This window comes from Apium graveolens, chromosome 3, assembly GCF_009905375.1.
Source record: "Apium graveolens cultivar Ventura chromosome 3, ASM990537v1, whole genome shotgun sequence".
NCBI lineage: Eukaryota > Viridiplantae > Streptophyta > Magnoliopsida > Apiales > Apiaceae > Apium > Apium graveolens.
In genome coordinates, this window is record NC_133649.1 from 280,602,998 (window position 1) to 280,627,050 (window position 24,053).

At 35.9% G+C, this 24,053-nt stretch overlaps 1 protein-coding gene and 1 non-coding gene across 2 annotated transcripts; one reads left to right on the forward strand and one right to left on the reverse strand.

Annotated features, from left to right (window-relative positions):
* Nucleotides 1–3,788: 3,788 nt before the first annotated feature.
* LOC141715295 (small nucleolar RNA R71) lies at nt 3,789–3,895 on the reverse strand. The gene has a single exon (XR_012572062.1). It is a non-coding gene; the product is annotated as a small nucleolar RNA R71 (small nucleolar RNA).
* Nucleotides 3,896–12,065: 8,170 nt separating this feature from the next.
* LOC141711082 (uncharacterized) lies at nt 12,066–12,679 on the forward strand (the record flags this gene model as incomplete). The annotated part of the gene is made up of 1 exon (XM_074513525.1): nt 12,066–12,679. A coding segment is annotated over one exon (426 nt), but the record flags the coding sequence as incomplete, so codon positions are not given.
* Between the last annotated feature and the right edge of the window lie 11,374 nt (nt 12,680–24,053).

A 24,053-nucleotide genomic window follows, 5' to 3' on the forward strand; every position in this document is an offset into this window, starting at 1 on the left:
TCAAGCAGTATTCGGAAAAGATATAAGTATATTGGAGTATTTTGTAACTTCATCTTTTCAACTTATATCTAGTTAATGATTATCTTATGAATAACAAAGGTTTTCAGAAAAACGTTAAGACAAGGTTAGATATATGAGATCACCTTGCAACGATATTTTTATACAATTATAAACCGGAACTCTGTGTATATTATACATGTCAGAGGATTTCAAGGATTGTGAAAAGTATATAGGTATATGTATACTGAATATTTTACGACTTGGTCGCGTTAAGATATCAACTTGGTTCATTTCTTCTTGACCAAGACTTTTATGAGTACTATGAGAATGCTCATATATTGTAAATTATTATACATATTATTTCGGTGGGCTTTTTGCTCACCCTTGCTTTCTTCTTTCATCACACAACAACAGATAGACAAGATGAACAGGACCAAGCTCCCAATTCGTGAGCGGTTAGGAAACGTTCTGCAGTTTCCTGTAGGCGTTGATGCCTTTGTAGCTGAGGTAGGAGCTGCCAATAGGCTAGGCTTTAAACTTTTGTTGTGCCAGACTTATGTATAATTATGAATTGTAATAATGGCAAGGAATATGTAAATTTATTCAGAAACCTTTTGAGGTGTAATGGCTTATAATTGTGGAATAAAACGACTTATGTTATTTTTGGTACTCATCTCTGAGACTATAACTTGTGGTGTGTGTGTGTGTATATTATGGGGTCACAGTACGCAGTAGTTGGTTGTTATTAAAATTAAGTGTTATTAAGAGAAATGGATCTCGTGACAATCCGGATCCCTGACCCCAGATTTGGGGGTGTTACAGAATGTGTCATATAACAGAATATCCACGAAAGCTCCATTTTCCACTAGAACCCTCATATCAGGACAATTTCCAATTATCGGAGTGATAACCAGAGGATCATCCTGAGGAAATTTCAAACCTTCAAGGTCTGGATCACCAAATTCAAACATCATATCTGACTTAGAAAGCTTAGATGGCTCTCCAACTATGCTCATTACTTCTCTTGGATAAGCTTTTCGGGAGTTCCTTGTAGTGCCAGCTGATGTAGGTCCTCCTGAGATCATATTGATTACTGGCCCTCGGGGCTGTGGGTTTCGATCTCTGTCGTTACCCCTTCGATCGTCATCTTTTCGATGATTGTCTCTTTTTTGGCCTCCAGCCTATTCACCCTTGGTGAAATGTCCGAATTTTCCTCTTCGGATCAAATACTCAATCTCATCCTTGAGTTTCTTACAATCATCAGTATCATGACCAACATCTTTGTGAAACCTGCAGTACCAACTCTTCTCTCTCTTCTCGGGGTCTCCCCTTAGTGGCTTCGGCCATTTGAAGTCTTTATCCTTTTCAATTTCCATAAGGATTTGGCTTCTTGGAGCATTCAACCTTGCACATTCAATGAACCTTGGTTGTTGATTCTTCTTAGAAGATGAAGAGTCAGAGTTTTTGTCAATTCGTGGATACTTGTCCTTGCCATCGTACTCCTGATCCGTCTTCCGCTTCTTGTTCTCAATAGGTTCATTATTCACAGATGTCTTCTTCATACTCTCCTCCACCTTGATATATTTCCCGGCTCTATCCTGGAGCTGCACCATGCTTTCGGGAGGGCGCTTAGCCAAGGACATCTTAAAGAACTCGTCTCTAGTCTCTTGCTGCAGGGCTATCATAGCTACCTTATAATCAAGATCAGGGGACTTCAAAGCCTCCTTCGTAAATCGATTCAGATATTCTCTTAGGGACTCCTTCGCTCCTTGGACTATGCAAATGAGAGAGGCTGAACTCTTCTCGTGCACTCTACCACTTATGAATTATTTGATAAAAGCTTGACTCATGATAAGTGGATTTTATATCTACTTGGAACACTTCATTACAAGCTTAAGTTGGTGTTTTGAACTCAAGTTGTTGGTATTTTTGATGTGTTTTAGTGTTATTGCATTTCAGGCATCAGTTAAAGGAAGAAAGAAGCTTTTCAAAGAATTATGCTGAAAAAAGATCAAAATTGGAAGCCTAGGCCATTATCAAGTTGTAGAGAATCTCGTTAGCTTCGTGTGGGCAGTTGAATCAACTAATTTTGACGAATAGAACTCAAGAAATGGCCAAAAGAAGAATCAGCAGAAAAGTACAGAAGTCGGGCGCGGCCGCCCCTTAAACCAGCGCGGCCGCCCCCAAAACCAGCGCGGCCGTCCCCCCCTTTTGCCCCAAAATCCTGATTTTAGTAGAATTTGATGATTTTGAGGGTCCGGATCATCCGGGGGCCTATATATAACAATAAAAATATGTTTTTAACAAGAAGGAGGCATGTGAGAGCAATAAGAAGACCTAGAGAGCACGAGAAGGCTACAGAGAACAATACTTTTGTTTTCTTTAATATAGTTGATATTTGAATGCTCATTTTCAATTTGTTCTTGAACCCTAGTACTCTTATATTTTTTATTATCATGCTTTCATTGGAACCCATGGTGACGATGAGTTCGGTTATGAACTAATCGTAATCGTGGGGTTCTAACGGATTTACTTATGGATTTCTATAGTTAATTTGTTTCAATATCTTGGTGTGTGGTGATTGATTGATATCCTAGTATTGGTTGTGCTTATTCGTCTTATGTGCGTAGCTAACATATAAGATAATGTGTTAATCTCTATTGAAGTGACGGTGAATATAGGGATTTAGAACTTGCCATGCTAGCATAGGTTCATGTATTTATTATGCATGATTCGTAGGTAATTTTAACCATCTTACTTGCCCTATGTAATCACGATAGATAACTTGCGCATTAAATCGTTATGTTTTCAATTCTTATAGAAATATAAGGACTAAGCATAATTGGTGTCTATTCAACTTCTATCTCTTTTTTGGATGCTTGGTAGTATGGTATTCATACAACGAAAGTTGGCGTTTACTAGTTTCGTGTTATCTGATTAGTGTCATGACCATCACATGCTAAGGTTAAGAACAATGACTTTGAATGAAGTAGTAATGAAGTTAGAATCCCATTTTTGTCTCATATAAGTAATTCAACCTTAATTCTCTTAGTTAATGTTATTTAGTATAATCTCTTAGTTTAATTAAAACCCAAATCGTTATTTGTCTTAACATTGAACGATAGCCATACCATTGTTGCATAGGTGCATAATCTTAAGTCAACTAAAAAGAGTCTATGTGGGAATAAATCTAATTTATATCTTATACTATTTACGAACGCGTATACTTGCGTGTAATTTAGCGCGTATTTTCGCCCTAATAAGTTTTTGGCGCCACTGCCGGGGACTCGGTGTTAATTTTTAGTTTATGTGCTTGTCATCAGTGGTCGTTAAAGTTCACTGACTCGTATTTTTTTACTTTCACAGTTTATTTATTTTTGTTTCAGGTACTCATTACAATGGGAGATCCAGCAGCACGATCGAAAGCCTTGATGGATTTTTCTCAACCCAAGATCAATGACATTCAATCTAGCATTGTCAGGCCAACTATCACAACTAATACCTTTGAGATCAAGCCTGGAATAATTCAATGGGTGCAGAATTCAATCCAGTTTTGGGGTTCTCTAACGGAAGATCCCAATATGCACATTAGGGATTTTATTGAGATATGCGATACCTTCAAGTTCAACGGTGTTTCTGAAGATGCTGTGAAGCTGAGACTATTCCCATTCTCTCTGAGGGACAAGGCTAAGAGCTGGTTACACTCTCTACCAGCTGGTTCGATTACTACTTGGGAAGATCTTGCTCAAAAGTTTCTCACTAAATTCTTCCATATGGCAAAAATGGCTGCAATCAGGAATGCTCTTACTCAATTTACGCAGCAATCAGGAGAATCTTTATATGAAGCTTGGGAGTGCTACAAGGAGATGTTTAGGAAGTGTCCTTATTATGGAATGCCTGATTGGATGATCATCAATTGTTTTTATAATGGTTTGGGAGCACAGTCCAGACCCATGCTTGATGAAGCATCAGGTGGAGCGTTATGGGCAAAGAGCTATGATGAAGCTTATGAGCCAATTGAACTGATGGCTGCTAATGAATATCAATATCCAACCCAGAGATTGCCATATGGCAAGATAGCAGGAGTTATTGACATGAATACAGCTACGGCTATCACTGCTCAACTAAAGGTGTTGTCTATGAAGATAGATTATCTGGCTAACTATGGTGTTAAGTAGATAACCAGTGTTTGTGAGTTGTGTGCAGGTTCGCATGCGACGGAGCAATGCGCTATATCTAGTGAATCAGCTCAGTTTGTGAGCAACTTTCAGAGATCGCAGTAGCCAGTTCCTGCCACTTATCGTCTTGAGAACTGGAATCATCCTAACGTCGGTTAGAGCAACAATCAGAATGCGATGCAACAGCCATTCCAGCAGTTTGGAAATAAGCAATTTAATTCTTCTGGTTTTCAGCAACAATTTGCACCAAGACAACAACTCCAACTTCAACAACAAACTCATGATGCAGGTCAATCTTCGAATGAAAAATATTAATTGGAGGAGTTGAGGCTTATGTGCAAAAACCAGACTCTTATATGCCAAAGTCGGGCTATTTCTATCAAGACTCTGGAGAACCAGATAGGACAAATTGCTAATGCCTTATTGAATCGACTATCAGAAACGCTTCTTAGTGATACAGAAGCCAATCCAAGAAAGAGGGAAGTTGAAGAACAGGTGAACGCATCACCTTGAGGTCTGGAAAGGTCGCAAGCCCCCAAATTCAGCAAGACGAAGAGCTTGAAAAATCTCAAGTTTCAGAAATTGCAGTTTTGGCTGAAGAAGAAGTGCAGAAGGAAGCAGAAGTGGAACCAAGGAAGACTACTATTGAGCACACTCCTCCTGAGGGTAATACAGGGGAGAAACCGATCTATCCTCCACCTCTTTTTCCTTAGAGGCTGCAGAAGAAAAAGCTGGATAAGCAGTTTGAGAAGTTTTTGGAGGTATTCAAGAAATTTCATCTCAACATACCTTTCGCTGAAACTCTTGAATGGATGCCTAGCTATGCGAGGTTTATGAAAGGTATTCTCTCTTGGAAGGTGAAGCTTGATGACTTAGAGACCGTTGCTCTCACGAAGGAATGCAGTGTTGTGCTGAAACAGAAGTTGCCTCCAAAGCTTAAAGATCCTGGAAGCTTCACTATTCCTTAAACCATCGGAAACTTGTCGTTCGACAAGTGTTTATGTGATTTGGAAGCTAGCATCAATTTGATTCCCTTGTCTATCTTCAAAAAACTTGGTCTACCTGATCTGAAACTGACATACATGTCATTGCAACTAGCTGATCGTTTCATCACTTATCCGCGAGGAATAGTGGAGGATGTCTTGGTTAAGGTGGATAAACTCATTTTCCCTGCTGACTTTGTAATTCTTGATTTTGAGGAGGATAAGAAGATTCCCATCATCTTGGTAAGACCATTCTTGGCTACAGGCCGAACTATGATCGATGTGTAAAAAGAAGAGCTTACGATGAAGGTTCATGATCAAAAGGTCACTTTTCATGTGTTCAAGGTAATAAAGTTATCCACAGCTGAAGAGGAGTGCTTTAAAGTACAGTGGGTAGACTCTATCGTAAATTCGGAGCCTGAGCAATTGCCAAAGTCAGATACCTTAGTGGTCGTTTGGTTCGTTGGGTGGTATCGGGTTGAAATCAGGAATCGGGTTAAGCTGGTATGGGTTTGGAACTTGATACTTAATATCACCTGTTTGGTTCAAAATAGGATGAGAATATATATCATTGATAAACTAATTGGAATCAAGAATCAAAAGACATTTAATTATTATTTTTTGTTAATTCATTATTTTAATATTAAAATCTAAAATTATACACGATCACTTGACTTAATCATAATTAGTAAGGCTAAAAATATAATTTTTTTGAAAAATACCTAAGGCTAAAGATATTTTTACAAATATACTATAATTTTTTAAAAAAATTGCAAAAATACTTTTTTATTTTAAAAAATGCTATTTTCCAATTTTTATGAAAATACTGTTTAATGCAACTTGATTCAATTAGATGCAACTTTCGATGAATTTATGCCACACCATGTAACCTCAAATGCAACAAAAAAAACTTGATTCAACTAATTGTATGTCTGCTTGATTTTGCTTGATTCTATATTTTTGCAAAAAAAATTAGAAGATAGTAAAATCGCAAAAAGAAATAATTAAAAAAGCTAGTATTTTTCATAATTTTTCTTATTAAAATATGAGTTTATAAATATTTTTACATACTATTTAAGAAAAAAAATATACATTCACATTTCTTATTCATCAATATTAAAACTAGAACTAAAAAAAGAATTATACTTTAGTTAAAAAAGAAAGACTATAGAAAATAATGAAAATGATACTCAAGAGTTTGATTTAGCTCATACCCACCTCTTTACATGGGTTTCTAAACCCCATGCCTCATGGGTTTCAGGAATGGGTTTTAAAACAAAAAAATTTTAACCAAACACATGGTATGAGTTTTATCCATTCCAACCCCATACCTCATACCCAAATTTGTTGAACCAAACACCCCATTAGAGAGATCCTTAATAGGGCAATCAGTTATTGAAGATGAAGAAGGAGCAGAGCAAATGTAGGTTGTGAATGCACCTCCGTGGAAGAGGAAGTTGGATATGCCATTCGAATCACTTGGGTTAGCAGAGCTAAAAATTTCTCAGGAGCGTTTTGAACCATCTATTGAAGAATCTCCCACGCTTGAGCTCAACCGACTTCCAGATCACTTGAGTTATTCATTCTTAGGTGCACCCCGTGATAAGGGGTTGGGATATATTTTTGATGAAGTAGAGAGTGGTTAGACGGATCTGCCCGTGCCTACAGAGGGTTCTTCTCATGTGCAGCAGGTTATTGATAGGACTGGTGTTGGTGATGAGTAGTACAGGCGAGTGACTAGGCGTATGGAGGCCATGCACGACATTCACCGTCTTTTTGCTGTAGATTTGACACAGGCTTTGGGCACTATTTTCTGAGCCACTGATGTCGAGATTGATTGGCCACCTGATCCTCCACCCGAGGAGGGTGATCTTTCCGACAACTAGGTATGCCTGAAATCCTTATTATTACCTTCAATTAGGGCATTGAAAATTTTAAGTTTGGGGGTGATAATGTAAGGATTAGTTTGTGTGTGTCCATATAGTTCATATAGATTCATGATTGCATATAGTTGTATTTCATTTGTAGTGTTGCATGATTGTTCATATAAGACATATTTGTTTGTTTTTTATGTGATTTCATATAGTTGCATTTGCATGCATATTTAGCATGATCCCTTAAGATGAACTATGTTATTTGATAAGTTGATGTTGATTTGAGTGTGGTGATGACGAATAGAGGGATGTTTAAGTCCTAATGAATTGATATGCATGCCAGAAATAAATATTTTCACAAAGTCTTATAGGGTTGCTTTTGATCTAGATCATGATCATACTTGTTTGTTGTTGAGATTTAATCACTTGGTTATATTTAAAATTTGTGATATTCTCGTAATGGCGTAAAAACATTGAATATTTTTTAAACTGGAGAAAAACTTGGATTTCATTGCTAGCTGTTGTAAGGCTAGGTGTCAAATGGTTAGTAGCCGGCTCATATTTTTATGAGCAGTCTAGGGTTGAATGAGATGGAGCGAAACGCACTCATTCATAAATCATTGAAAAAAAGAAAAAAAGAAAAGAAAAGAGAAAAAAAGAAGAAAAAAAGAGAAAAAAGTATATGTTTATGCATAATTGATCAAGAGTGAGCTCTTTAATACTCGAGTTATTAAGTTCTTAGGGGACTTTGTGCCTAGTGACCTAAGGTTTTTCATAGTCTGGGATCCGCTAACCTAACGCTCGCTACATGGGTATTATTGTATAAGTCTTTTGGGACCTCATTCATTGCACGGTCAAGTAAACATCTTTGTTATGTGTTCAATAATAGCATGAATCCTTGTATAACTCTAGTATAAAGGGGGTGTTGTGAGTCATTATGCGTTTAACGTCTATTCTGTTTATAAACTTGTGATTGTTTTGATGAAAGATAAGTTATGGTTATTGATCTAGTTTCGAGAGTATATCTGTTAAGCATCCACACACGCACGTACCTGGTTTGTGAGTTAGTTTATGGGGTTTATTCGAACTCTTTTGAAATTCATTGCATTCTTAGAGGCATCGGCTTATTTATTTGGTTATGGTTATTCTGAGGGGATCGACTGCATTATCTTTTAGTTGCATTCTTGCATTAGGTTTGCTTTACAGTTTTGACTCTGTTTATGCTTGAGGACAAGCATCGATTCAAGTTTGGGGGTGTGATAAGTCAATTTTATATCTACTTGGAACGCTTAATTATAAGCTTAAGTTGGTGTTTTGGACTCAAGTTGTTGGTATTTTTGATGTATTTTTGTGTTATAGCATTTTAGGCATTAGCTAAAGAAAGAAAGAAGCTTTTCAAAGAATTATGCTGAAAAACGATCAGAATTGGAAGCCTAGGCCATTATCAAGTTGTAGAGAATCTCGTTAGCTTCGTGTGGGCAGTTGAATCGCCTAATTTTGATGAGTAGAACTCAAGATATGACCAAAAGAAGAATCAACAGAAAAGTACAGAAGTCAGGCACGGCCGCCCCAGAAAGCAGCGCGCCCGCGCTGACTTTCTGCCAAAACTAGCGCGGCCGCCCCCAAAACCAGCGCGGCCGCGCCGCCCTTATTAACCCAGAATCTTGATTTTAGTAGAATTTGATGATTTTGAGGGTCCAGATCTTCCAGAGGCCTATATAAACCAATAAAAGTACGTTTTTAACAAGAAGAAGGCCAGGGAGAGCAATAAGAAGACCTAGAGAGCATGAGAAGGCTACAGAGAAGAATACTTTTATTTTCTTTAATATAGTTGATATTTGGATGCTCATTTTCGATTTGTTCTTGAACCTTAATACTCTTATATTGTTTATTATCATGCTTTCATTGGAACCAATGGTGACAATGAGTTCAGTTATGAACTAATCGTTATCGTGGGGTTCTAACAGATTTACTTATGGATTTCTATAGTTAATTTGTTTCAATATCTTGGTGTGTGGTGATTGATTGATATCCTAGTATTGGTTGTGCTTATTCGTCTTATGTGCGTAGCTAACATATAAGATAGTGTGTTAATCTCTATTGAAGCGACAGTGAATAGAGGGATTTAAAACTTGCCATGCTAGCATAGATTCATGTATTTATTATGCATTATTCGTAGGTAATTTTAACCATCTTACGTGCCCTATGTAATCACGATAGATAACTTGCGCATTAAACCGTTATGTTTTCAATTCTTATAGACATATAAGGACTAAGCATAATCGGTGTATATTCAACTTTTATCTCTTTTGTGGATGCTTGGTAGTAGGGTATTCGTATAACGAAAGTTGGCGTTTACTAGTTTCGTGTTATCTGATTAGTTTCATCACTATCACATGATAAGGCTAAGAACAATGACTTTGAATGAAGTAGTAATGAAGTTAGAATCTCATGTTTGTCTCATATAAGTAATTCAACCTTAATTCTCTAAGTTAATGCTATTTAGTATAATCTCTTAGTTTAATCAAAACCCAAATTGTTATTTGTCTTAGCATTGAATGATAGCCATACCATTGTTGCATAGGTGCATAATCTTAAGTCAACTAAAAAGAGTCTCTGTGGGAACGAATCTGATTTATATCTTATACTATTTGCGAACGCGTATACTTGCGCGTAATTTAGCGCGTGTTTTCACCCTAATAACTCAAGTCCTTAAAGGATCCAATAGAGTTTGGGGGCAGACGGCTGTACCACCTTTGAGCCATGCCCAATAGGGTTTGAGGGAAGGCCCGACACTTAATAGCGTCGTTCACGGGCTGTAGCAACAGGGCATTAGAGAACGTCCTAACATGATTAGCAGGGTTTCCAGTACCATCGTATGCTTTAATAGTGGGCATCTTGAACTTCCTTGAGATGTGGGCATTCATTATCTCATCAGTGAATGGTGGGTTTGGATCATCAGATGCTCCTAGGGGCATAAGATCACTTGGATCAGCCCTTGGGGCAACCGCCCTTCTTGGTATTGGACCATCCAGGTCTATGACTGGAGGAGGATTTCTCCGCCTCGGAGCGAGTGAGGGTCTTGGGGCCAGATGTCTCTCCAGGTCACGCTTCAGCCTCTGGATCTCAGCTTCATAAGCCATGATCCTCTCTTGGACATCTCGAGGATTTGTCCCTTGAGTGCTCCTGGAGCGTTGTTCAGTATCAGCCATCAGCTCTTTGCCAGCACGCTTCCTTCTTGGAGCAACATCATCATCCGATGATTCAGAGTCTCTTTCAGTAAAAAGTCCAGAAAATTCTTGATCCTCCGGAATAGGAGCCAAGCCACGTATGTATCGGGGCGTCCGCCCTTGTGCTTCACTCCTATTAGAGTGTCCACTCCCTCCAACTTCGGGGTATAGAGGCATCCCAGAAGGGGGGTTAGTAGTCAGAATCGTCGAGTACTCATACCCAACGGGTTGAGAGTTCACGGGTGCATGTAGCTGCTGAAATTGGGGATTCGTTCCTTGAGGAGCCGGGGGATTCGTCCCTTGTAGTTGAGCCTCAGTTGCCCCTACTAGGGTTCCTCCTTGGGGGAGGCATAAGTTGAGTGTGGTGGTACTTCCATCGTTGATGCGATTGTTCGCGGTGGAATAGGAGTGTGTTTTCCACTATTGTTTCTGCTCTGTGTATTCATCATGGTTGTTGTAGTCTTCCCACAGACATCGCCAAATGTTATGGAACAAAAACCTGAGTGCGTTAGTATTTAATGCTAGGGCTGGTGAGCTTCGAGTTTTAATGGTTGCTCTTGCGTTCGGGATTATCGATCCTTACAAGATGCCTACGTATCTCTGTGTTGTAGAGAATCAAGCCAAAAACGTAGTTCTAGGTAGAGGGGTAGAGCCTTTTATATAGAGGTGAGTATAGGGTTAGACTTCTATTGGAGACTTGGTGGAGAAGTCTCCAACTTAGATGGTGATTAGGAGTCCTATTGAGTAAGGAGCTCTGGAACCTTTTGTGTAGGACTTCGAGTCCGTTTAGAACACATGTATCTGCTCTTCGAGCCGTATTGGGCCTAGTCCGTGAACAACTTGTGTATGTGGACCTTGACGACCTCAGCTAGTGGGTCTTGTCTATATGGGTCGTCTTGAGTCTGCTATGAGTTCGGACCAGACAGATCTGTACTAGAATTTTAGAAAAGAAGCCCAAGTGTAATTATGCGACATTTAATGTGTCTTTAGGATATATTTTCAATCCATATCATATATTTTTTTATTTTATAATTCTTTTCCTATTGATAAAAATATTAAAAAATAAATAAAAAGATAAAATATAAAAAGCAACTACGGTATCGTAAAATTTATTAGTTGGTAATTTATAATTTACTTGTTACTTATATAATATTAATCCACTTAATACTATAAGTAATTGTTTTAAAATTTACGATAAAGCTAAGAAATATCTGAAATCGGGGTTAATGACCCGTGTCTAGTGATAAGTAGCTTTCAAATAATAGTATACTTCAAGCTACTAATAAGCGGTTATTGAAATTTACGTACGTAATTAATTTGCGTTTTGTAATTATTTATAGAAAGCAATTCGGTTGCGAGTGATTTTAATAGTCTAATTCGGTTGAGCGAATGCTTCTCCCAATGAATATACTTTTGGCTTTTTTAATAATTTTAAGTTTAACAACGGTAGCACCAAGAAGGAGAATATTAACCCGTCCTTATCTTTTCATACTACAAAATATGGTTAGAACACGTATGCAGAGTCCATAGTCCTTCGAACAATATGTGAACCAACAATTGGGCTGTTACGTTCACATGATAACAAGCCAGTGCTCCTAATACTCACCAGCAGTCACCTGTTACCGGTCACCCGTCACCACCTTAATTTTGCTTTCATCTACGTTACCACCAAACTTTTATTTATTATTGAAAAAACAAAAGAAGATAAGTACTCAAAAAGTGAAAGCTCAAGCCTAAAGTCCCCAACGTATTTATATTTCTTTTTTCCATTTTTAAGTATCTCCAATCTATTAACAATCATACACACAATTAAAACGAATAATTGTGTGTTTGATCGGTGGCGGAATTAGAATTCGAGTAAATTTCGTTATTACTATGGCAGTTTCTGACGTGGTGGCGCGGAACTTGACCATGTTGTACTTGATGGTAATAGCAGTTGTTAAAATTTATGGTCTAACAACCGGCCGGAGTTATGCAGGGGGGTTTGTGCTGCTGATATCCACGGTGGTTGTGTTAGCCATATTGATTGTCACGCTGACGTGGGATGTTTCTCGTAAGGCCACGTGTGTGCTGACACCGGATTTTGAAGATAAGGTGCATGATCATCATGTATGTCGAGGTGGCATCTGCTGGCACGGTGTTTCTGTCAAGTCGCCGGCGTCTCAGCTCCGATTTAGAATCTTGCAACATGATCAAGCTCAAGCACACAACAATATTCGCATGTAAAATGACGAGGTTGTAAAGATAAAGAAAAAAAAAGAGTAAAGTACGGCTAGATAGGTCTGTTTTTCAGTTTTAGGCCTCTTGTAATTACACAATTTTACCTTTTTTTAGAACTTTTGACTTCTTGTCACGGAATCGCTGATATTAATTTCTGCAAGAGAACTAGAGTGACTTTAAATTTTAAAAACAGAAATTATCAAAAATATAAACATTTTTAATTTTTTTTTTGTTTTAACTATTTTTTAAAAATATTTATAAAAATACAAACCCACCAATCCATTAGTTTCTTGTGTACGACGCCGCATATAGTAATTTATTTTAAATGTAACGAGTGTTTTGCTTATTCGTAATCAAATATTTTAAACACGGTTCGAGCCTATTGGTCAGGACTTTTGATAAGATCCACACTAAAACGTTGCACAATGATGTAGGGTTTGATTGGGGTTTTTTAAAAAAAAGGAACTCATAATTTAAAATTGAAAAGTGTTATATAAATATTACACTATAAATCGCCTATTATAATATTTAAAGTTAATGTTGCCATTACTTTTGTTGGATTTGACATGTATATTTTAACTAATACAACGTTGTCATTTTTATGTTGGCTCTGCTGAAAAATTAAAGTGCGGTTATGTTATTGTAGGTATGAGGATGTGTTGCCATCATTTTTAATAAATAATATTATTGCTGACGTGGCATGGGTCCATATGTGCTAACATGGCACTAGTGGAACCCACGTGGTGACGTGGCACTTTGTCATAACAATTGACTTAAAAATTATTTTTAATTTTCTATTTTCTTCACTACGGTGAATCCAATCCATTGCCAATATATTGGACTTGGGCCCAACTTTAACTTTAGACTTAAATGACTGTTGTCCAGCATTGGGCTTAAAAATTGTGGTTTGGTGTTTGCTAAAACACCTCCTTATTGTAAACAACAGAGAAAACAAGTATTGCTCTCATTTTCTGATTAATCTCCGGCTGGAAATCTATGTAGTTGAAAACAACAGAGAAAAGTTCAAGTCATTTTTTGCAATTGAACGCCGAAACAATTTGTAAAATGTGTTTGTGTGTGTGTCAAGATGATAGTGTACCTCGGCAAGCTTATATAACTTGTTTTTAAATTTTGGATTTGGGTATTTTTATTTTTGGTTTTCTGGATTTTTTGTGTGTTTGTTATTCGTTTTGATCATATTAATTGAGTGTATGCATCCCGGGCTTTGATTTAATATATGTATCATCTAATTTGATTAAAAATTACTCCAAATCGAGTTTTGCCGTGTTTGGAGCTTGACTTGCCGGCTTTTATGGTTGTTTTCGTTGGAATTTGTGGCGGTTGAATTGATTACTATTGTTGTGGTTGAAGTATAACTGCTGGATAATTGATGAGGATCGAATTGGAGTGAATCTGGGCAGGTTTGACTGGTAGAACAGAGCTCGCCGGACACCAATGGCTCGCTGGATTCTGCAATTTTCCGGTGAGTTCGTTGTGTTCTTGACGACCTATTAACCCGATTGCCTAACCCAATGTTGACCCAGTTTCAATCCAAAAACCTCCAAATCCGTTTTATGAAAACTGTTTTTAGGATTTTTCTAAAAAAAATTATTTATTCTTAAAAACTAATAAAAAATCCAATTTTATTACAAAAATAGATTTTAATTTTAAATAATTAACTATAGTACATGTGGTGCATATTATTGGTTAGTTGTGCCACCTCAGACTCTTTGTTTGTCACTTTAAAAAATATGAAGTCCATGGGAACTGAACCCAGCATCTCCACTCTAACAAAGTAAAGAGCCAACCATTATATAAAGTAGTACTTGTGTTCTTTTTGCATGATTAAAATCTAAAGTGGCGTTGCATTTAAAATTTTGATTTAAATAAAAATAAGGCTTTTAACCATTTAATTATTTTTTAAAATTTTTTTTGACAATGCATCATTACATATTTTAAAAGTCAATGATTCTAGTAATGTGATTATGTTTATTTTTATTTATTTGGTTGAATTTTGTAATATTCAAGGTATTTTTACTAATAAACATGGATACTAGTTAGTTAGTGTTACAAAGGAATGTTTCATTTTTTTTTAAATTACTTTTTGATGATCAATCCATATGGATGTTAAAAGTTATCGATTTTAATGATGTTAATTTTTAAAAAACATTTTTTAAGATTTATTTTGGTAGATTTTATAATAATCCAAACCCCAAACCCTAAAACCTAAAACTTAAATTCTATAACAATTAACGTTGATATTGCATTTATGATGTGGGCCCCATATACATATTGTGTATTCGTACAGGTGAGACCCTATTGATGATGTGACACATATTTACCATATAAGTGGGATCTACCATTTATGATGTATCATGTGGCACATGTGTTGATGTTACATGTCGCACCTTCGAAGTGTAATTGTTAACATGACACATGAGTACTACTGGGTGTACACGGATCGGGTTGGGTGGGTTGAGGGAATTTAGCAACCCAATCCAATTAATTCGGGTTTTCAAAATTTCAACCCAAATCGAACTGTTTATGTTTGAAACCCAAACCAATTTTTAGTTTTTAAACATTGTTTAAAAATTGAACACGATAAACGAAAATAGTGGCGATTTAATCGGGTTGACATTTTTTCAACCCAAATATATATCGGGTTGAAAAAATAGATTTGGATCAGCCAAAATAGGGTCATTTTGGATCGATTTGGTCGGTTTGGACGGGTTGTATACACCCATAAGTACTACACACTTGAATTATAAGAGTTATAACGGTCATAAAGATTAAAGCGGTAATTATATTGGTCAAAATAGTTATATCGGTCAAAATGTTTACATCGGTCAAAACATTTATATCGGTCAAAACGATCAAATATTGATTTTATAAATATAATAAATATTTTACTAAATTTCAAAATTTATCAAAAAGAAGATAAAATAGTTAATTATTATTTTATATTTTCAAATGAATAATTAATAAATTAATAAATTAAAATATTAATATATATTTAATAATATAAAATTGGATGAGCGGAAAAATTACCGCCCAATCCAATATACCAAATTTCAGCATACTTCCCTCTAGGCTCTCAGCATACTTACCAAAATTAATCTTCGCTCTTCTCTCTAGTGAGCACCTCTTAGGCTCTTCTTTCTGTAAACACACACACTCATACACACACACGCCCACACACACACATTCATACTCACAAATATATTGATTAGGATTTTGGGTTCTCTTCTCAGGGTTCTCTTCTCAGGGCTTCGAATTGGGGCTTCGAGTTTGATTTTGAAATTAGGGTTTTAATTTGAAGGGTTTCAAGTTTAAGGTAATTCTCTCTTCTATTTTATGAAATTAGGGTTTCTATTCTCTCTTCGAGTTTGATTTTGAAATTAGGGTTTCGATTTGTTTTTTGGACTTTGTGTTATTTGTGTTTTTTTGTTGTTTGGATGAAATATATGCATGTGTTCATATGATTTTTGTGTTTTAAAGTTTACGATTCGATTTGTTCATATAATTTTTGTGTTTTTGTATATGGTTTGTGTTTTGTTAGTTAGGATCCAGATATATGCTTCTATATTGTTTTGTTTGAATTTAATTGAAGTTGTTTAAATTAAAGCTTGATATAATGAACTAAGAATGACGATAGATTCATGCTTGTTGGTTAAATATATATGTGTTTATCAGATGCCTTATGTTTTGTATATTCTTTCTAGTAACAATAAGATTAATGCTCAATACGATACATTAACATTGACAATGATTTAATGTTCCAGAGTTAGTTATATATTTATATATAAATGTTTTATGTATATATGTGTGTATGTATATCAGTTGCGTATGCTTTTTGAATTACAGTAGAACCTATATGAATGAATACAATACATTAATTGTCAAAATGAACTACTACTATTTGACAACATGAAAAATAGCCAGGGCCAGTTAATTACATTTATATGTTGTTTAAATATAAAAATTAGTACTCGGTAGACGAAGTACTTTGATTTTTAGCTTTGATCGTTAAATTGATAACATTCTCCAGTTCATTCTTTTTCTCGATATAATAGGTGATCGGCTTATAGCAAATATCTAAGAAAAGGACTTTGGATTAAGTCTTGAAGATTTATACAATTATGTTTGTGATGAATCATGACTGATGCAGAATTTGGAATTTGAAAATACAGAGTCATTTAGTGTTTTGTTTATGTTAAATACCAATTTGAAAACACAGAGTCATTTAGTGTTCTGGACTAGGCCTGCTTAGGTTTGAATTTGCAAACACATAAACACACAAAGTATGATATTATAATATTTATATGCTTCTTAATTGTAGTGATGGACGACGAGGAAATTATTTGGATAAATCTCCCAAAGTATAGTGGACGTTCAGTAGGGGGTAGAGACATTTATTAAAAATGCATTTGCCAAATTCTCTGTTGGTGATGAATTACTATGCCCTTGCAAGAATTGTATTAATCACAAGTGGCAGATGGCAGATGTGATCAACAATCATCTTATTTGGAGTGGTCCATGTCATTTGTATATTAATTGGATTTATGAGGTTTCACTTATGAGCGACGAAGATAGGGATGAATATCATATGGATTTTGAAACCAATGTGAGTTTTGGAGATAAACTAGTTGAGATGTTGCGTCGTACTAGTGGACCAAATGACGATGTCAAAAATATTTATCGCCATGTCGAGAAGGGAAAGCAGCCTTTATATCCAGGTTGTGCAAAGTTTTCGCGATTAAGTTTTATGATTAGGTTGTATTCATTAAAGTATGTTCATGGGATTTCAGAGTTGGGATTTGGGGATATACTAGGGTTGATAAGAGAAGCCTTTCCACAGGCACACATACCCTTATTTTTCAATGCCGCAAAAGCTTTTATTAGAAATCTAGGTCTCAACTATATTTTCAATGCTGCAAAAGCTGTCATTAGAGATCTAGGTCTCAACTATAAAAAATACACGCTTGTCCTAACAATTGCATGTTGTATTAGGGTGAGAATGAAAAAGAGGATTCTTGCAAAACTTGTGGTACATTAAGGTGGACCATAGTGGAAAAAGAAGGGACCAGCGACAATGATCCAAAGAAGTAGATTCATAAAGTGCCGGAAAATATCATGCGATATTTTCCACTAAAGCCAAGACTGCAACGGATGTTTATGTGCAAGGAGTTTGCAGAACTAATGACATGGCATGCAGTTGGACGAAAAAATGATGGGAAACTTAGACATCTAGCAGATGGAGAAGCTTGGAAGGAAATGGATACTAGGTATCCTCAATTCTCGTACAAAATTAGGAATATTAGGTTGGGTGTCGCTGCTGATGGATTCAATCCATTCCGAATAATGAATACTTTACACAACACCTGGCTAGTAATTTTGGTAAACTATAACCTGCCTCCTTGGTTATGTATGCGTCAAGAAAATATTATCCTTTCAACACTCAATTCTGGTCCAAAATCTCCAAAAAATAATATAGATGCTTTTATGCAACCTCTTATTGCCGAGTTAAAAGAGTTATGAGAAGGAGGGATAGAAACTTATGATGCTTTTACTGGTCAGAATTTTAGGTTACGTGTCGGTGTCATGTGGACCATCAGCGATTTCCACGGATATGCAATATTATCCGGTTGGAGCACCAAAGGTAAACTCGGTTGTCCCCTTTGCAACTACGAGACTTCTTCAATGTATCTAAAGCATAATAAAAAGATATGCTACATGAACCATAGGAATTTTCTGGATCGCGATCATAATTGCTGGTTCGATAAAAAAGATTTAATGGCGAAGTTGAAATGAGAGTGACCCCTGAAATTTTAACAGGAACAGACTGTGTGGAATTGTTATCAGGCTTCAAAAATCAGTTTGGGGGGAAACCAGGGGCAAAAAGCGTAAGACTGATTCGCCTTTCAAAGAAGTCAATATTTTTTGATTTACCATATTGGAGTCACAATTTACTTCGGCATAATCTTGATGTTATGCACATCGAGAAGAATATTTGTGACAACATAATTGGTATATTGCTAAATATTACTCGCAAGTCAAAAGACCATGTCAATGCTCGATATGATTTACAAGAAATGGAAATTAGGAAGGATCTTCATCCCGTTGTATCAAGTGACGGGAGCTATTATAAAATTTTTGTTTCCTTTTTTGATATGACAAAGGAGGAGAAGGATATATTCTGCACTGTGCTGAAAAATGCTAAACTGCCACATGGTTGTGCATCAAACATTAGTCGTTATGTGCACATGAAGGAGAGAAAATTAATCGGTTATAAGAGCCATGATGCGCATTTTATGCTGAACTATTTGTTACAATTTTCCGTGAAAAAGTCATTGAAACCTGAGGTCGCGGTCCTTTTTATTGGATTAGGTGCATTTCTAAGAGGTATTTGGGCCAAAGTCATCGATTTGAGTGAGCTTTCTAGGTCGCAACAAGAAATTATTGAAATTCTTTATCAATTTGAAACAATTTTCCCACAAGCCTTTTTCGACATTATGGTGCACCTGCTAGTTCACTTATGCAGAGAAGTAAAGTTAGGTGGACCAGTACACTTACGGTGCATGTTTCCAATTGAGAGATATCTTGCTAAATTGAAGTCCTATGCCCGTAACAGAAGCAAGCCTGAGGGCTCCATTGTCGAGGGTTATTTAGCAAACGAGTGCTTAACCTTTTGTTCACGATTCTTGAATGGCGACGAGGGAACATAAGCTAACAATTTATCTGCCATACTTGGAAGCTGTCCACAAAAATCAGAATATCATATTGGTACAATAAGAAACAAAGATGGAACAACTGTTCACTTAAAAGATTATGAATTGAATGCTTGTCATCAATATATTTTGTTCAATCCAGGAAACCAAGAAATAAAGAATTTGATTGAGTAAGTTTACAAATTCTAAATTGTGTTAGTAATTTGAAAGTAACATGTAATTTATTTACGTTCTAACCAAGAAACCTGATTATTGTAGGGAGCATCGAGCTCTTGTTGATGGTCAAACAAACCTAAAAAGATACAAGAGGGAGAGAGAACATACAGACGATTTATGAAAGTGGTTAAAGAAAAAAGTTGCGGAAAAAAAGGTTTCAAAAGAATTAGTAGTCCTTGCAATGGGACCAAATCCAACAGTTAAAAGGTTTAGTGGATATGTAATTAACGGATACAGATTCCATACGAAGTATAGGGATAGTAAATGTACGATACAAAATAGTGGTGTATTCTTGACTGCGTTGACGACTAGTTTTGCAAGTTCAAAAGATCGGAACCCGCTGGTTGGGGATGTCAATTACTACGGAGCAATTGAGGACATATTTGACTTTTACTATTGGGGAAAATTTAATGTTGTATTATTTAAATATTATTGGTACCAAGAGGAAAAAGACTTATATGGTCTGACTCGAGTAAACTTTAATAGATTATTCCACAAGTCTGATCCCTACGTTATGGCGTCACAAGTTCACCAAGTATTATATGCACAAGGTCCAACAGAAAAAATGATGTATAATGTTATCAAGAGATTGTCGAGGGACTGGTCTGACTTCGAGACTGAACATACAAATGAAGATGAAAATGATCCAATCTTACATGAATTTCACAGTGGTGCTGGAATGGAAAATGAAGTCAGCAGTTTTAGTTGGCATAGAGATGATGCCCCGTCAACACATTTCCGCGCTGAGCCATAAAGAAGTCGAAAAAGATGCTTAAAATCTTTTTAAAAATCTGAATAATAGACTAGTTGAAATTGTAATGCAATTGAATCATTATATATTTTGCTTTTTCTAAATATAGTCGAAAGGGATGCTTAAGTTAATTATTTGATACTTAATGCGTAACTTGTTCTAAATATGTTCATTATATATTTTGCTAATTGCATAATTATTGTATTTCCCATTTATTTCATCAAATTAAATGCTTCTAAGTAGATGAATGGTTAGTTTATTTCTTGCTGAGTTGCGAATATATTTTGATTTCTTACTTAGTTATTTGTTCATATTGCACTTATTTTTAATGTTATTTTCTGCTTTTTCTGTAGGATGGAAGACAAAATCTTGTATCTCAGATTTCATCACAAAGGCGAATTTCAAGAAATTCGATATGTTGGTGGAATACAAATAGTGGTACATGGCATTAGTTCTGATGTATTCTCTTTCACAATATTGATGGAACATGTAAAAGAGGACCTTCAATATTCAGAAATTAGAGGTATTTATGTAAATAAAGGCGTGGAGTCCGGGGGTGGCAGATGGTGGGTAATGATACTGAGCTGGATGCAATAGTGGATAAAGTAAAGAGTGGTGACCATGTAGATTTGTTTGTCGATACGGTAGTTGATAGTAAGACTGAACCACTCAAGCAAATGCAGCCTTATGTAGTTATACGGCCTAGGAAGAATATTATTGCAGGTATTTAAGCCAAATTCTGTATCCAATCTATCCATATATATGGTTTATGCACTCCTGCTATATAACTCATTTTTTTTGTGTTTTTCAGCTCAAAAGCCAACAAAGCGCAAGTATGTTACTGCTCATCACTTGAAACAACAACAACAACAACAACAACAACAAAAGAACAAGAAATTTGTTCCTGTTGATAAGACAGCAAAAACGCCTACTAGAAAGTCGCCACGACTGAATAAACTGCAAGAAATAACTGAAGCAGGTGTGATTAAAAGTTTTGCAAGTACTAGGAAGAAATTAGTTTTAAATGATCCATCACATGAAGACAAACATATGGGAAACAATCAGTTTGAGGTAATTATAAGCAATACATTGGCAACATTCAAGTTTTAGAATTATTTGCATGATTTTGAATTATTGGAAACATCATAAGCAATTGTCTTGCAGGTTTCCTATTTACCCCTCCACCCCCTCCACCACCTCTAACACCAGCAAACTAAAAGATAGTTGTGCGTGTTGAAGAATATGAAAAGAATCTGACAGAATACGAAATGCAGAGAGCTAAAAATGTGAAGAAGAACAATGAAGTTTTAATAGCTTTGAATTTGCCTACACTAGCAGATTCCTTGAAATATGCTAACATAAAGAGAAAGGCAAAAGAAAGGATAGAAAAGGACAGCGAAGATTATGTTCCAGAACCTGAGGAGGAACCTAGCGACAATTATGCTTCTAAAATTCCATCAAAGGTGTGTCATAGTTATAGAATTAATATTCCATTTTATAACCATACAAGCAAAAATATTACCTCGGTACCTAATTGAATTTATATTTCAGAAAATCAAAAAATTCAGAAGGCCAATTCCCTTTGTGGACCAAGAACTCGTTCGAGATCTAATGTTGTTCCTCCAAAGGAGGCTGAAATTGACAAGGAAGCGAAAAATGTAGTTCATGAGGAATCTGCTATCATTGAGTTACCAGAGCCTAACGTTGGACAAGGTACAATGGCCGCTTTTAATGCTATGTGGAAACGCCAAAGGAAAATGCTGAAAAAGCTGCTGCAAGTAAAAATGTGTTAGGTCACATACACTGTAGAAGGGGGTTGAATACAGTGTATAGTACAATCAAATCGAATTAAGAGCACAAGTATGTAACACAGAATAATCTTATTAATAAAACAGTATTACAATGGAACCGTTCTCTCTCAGTGATGAACAAATATCATGAGAGCCGCTAGGGTTACAATGAATAATATTCTCGATAATGATAACATATATAGTGTAAATCCTATGTTGTGTTTATATAGACACATAGTTACAAGATAATCTTCTAATTGATATCGAATATAAGTCTGCATCCTAAAATATATCAATTAGTTATCTTTTCCTCTAAGTCTTCTATTCTTCATAGAATTCTTCTTCATGCATATCTCTTCTTATTTTAGTCTTGATCTTCTTTCCTTTCAATCAGCCGCCTTCCTTATCTGAAAGTCTTCTTAAGTCCTGATATTATCTCTTGATGAATATCTTCTGATATCTTAAGTTCTGATAACTTAAGTTCTGATATCTTAAGTTCGGACTTCAGTATAAGTACTGATTTCCAGTTAAGTCATGATTTGTCCTATTAGTCAAGATCTGAAAACTAAACACAAATCATTATTAGACATGACATCACAAATATATCTAACAATCTCCCCCAACTTGTAAATTAGTACAATATAGAAGTTTAATAGATATTTGATGATGTCAAAAACATTAAGTACAAATGCATATGAGAATTTGACTAGAAAACTACAACTCACAGTCCTTGTAGCTTTTACCATCCTTAAAGTCTGATATCAGCTTTAGCATGTATATCCTTCAAAATTTAACAGTTGTAGTCCTTAACCTGGCTTTAGTGTGTGATCTCTCGAATATCAGGAGTTGTTTTGAGATAGTTTTTCAAAAGAGTTCTCTCAGCATATTCAAGTTCATTTATCATCCTCCTTTTAGCATCTTTAAGTTCAACTGTATCTTCTAATGTTTGAAAGATAGCAGCCCTGAGATCATTAATCTTTGCTTTCCTTATTTCCTGATCCAATCTGATCATATAAGCTTTGTCAGACTCCATATTAAATTCCACTCCCTTAATACCCAAAAATGTAGTGATTTTGGCAGTATTAGGCTTCATCTCAACTAATTCACCATTGTGAGCTCTGTACTTAGGATAGTATGGCTTGTCAGACTTTACAGAGTATAATTTCTTCTATCTTTCAATATCAGACCTTATGTATCTGGAAGCACCATCTGTTAATCTGTTCTTCACTTGAAGTAGAAATAGCACATGTTGCAATTCTTCAAAGTACTTCAAACGAATAGCATCCTTTCTTAACTGGAATACCCTCCAATCTATCATGAAGTATGATATCTTCTTTTAGCACAGAGTGGTAGACCATTTGTACAGACTCCAATTGATTCAATCTTTCAAGAATTGTTCCTACTCCTGGTGCACTTAAGGAAGTTGGATCATTGGTAGTATTGTGTATTCTTCTTTTATTAGAACTACCCAATCCCGATTTGTCTTTAGCTTCCTTTCCTAGAATAACTCTTGCTTCAAAACCACTTGATGTAGTCTTCAAAGGTTGAGTAGATTGTTGAGCTTTAGTGAACCCAGGTAGCAGAACTGTTGATGGTTTAACATGAGCAATGTCGGAGGTTAATTTTTCTTTATCTTCTGATATCAAGATAACTTGAGCTCTGTCAGAGGTTGCTTGCGTCATTGTAATATCAGAATTTACTAAGTCCTGATCTTGAACAACATGAGCTCTGTCAGAGGTTGTTTGAATATTCTTCTTCTTCTTCAAAATCAGACTAGTATCTTCATCAGATTTTGCTTCCAGATCCATGATTGGCAGATAGATTTTTACAGAATCATCAACTTTAGCTTTGCCCTTGAACCTTGGATCTACCTCCACTTGTGATTTGACTTTAGATGTGGATTTGGTTGCCTCAAAGTTTATCTTCTCTTTAATCACAATGCCCTTAGGCTTTGAAGGTTTCTTTGCTGTAATATAAGCTTTAGACTTGGATTTGACATTTTCTGCTTTAAGTCTGGCTTCTTCTTCCTTTAGACTTTCAAAGTCCATTCCTGGATTGTCTTTGAGAAATAGTCTTTTTGAAA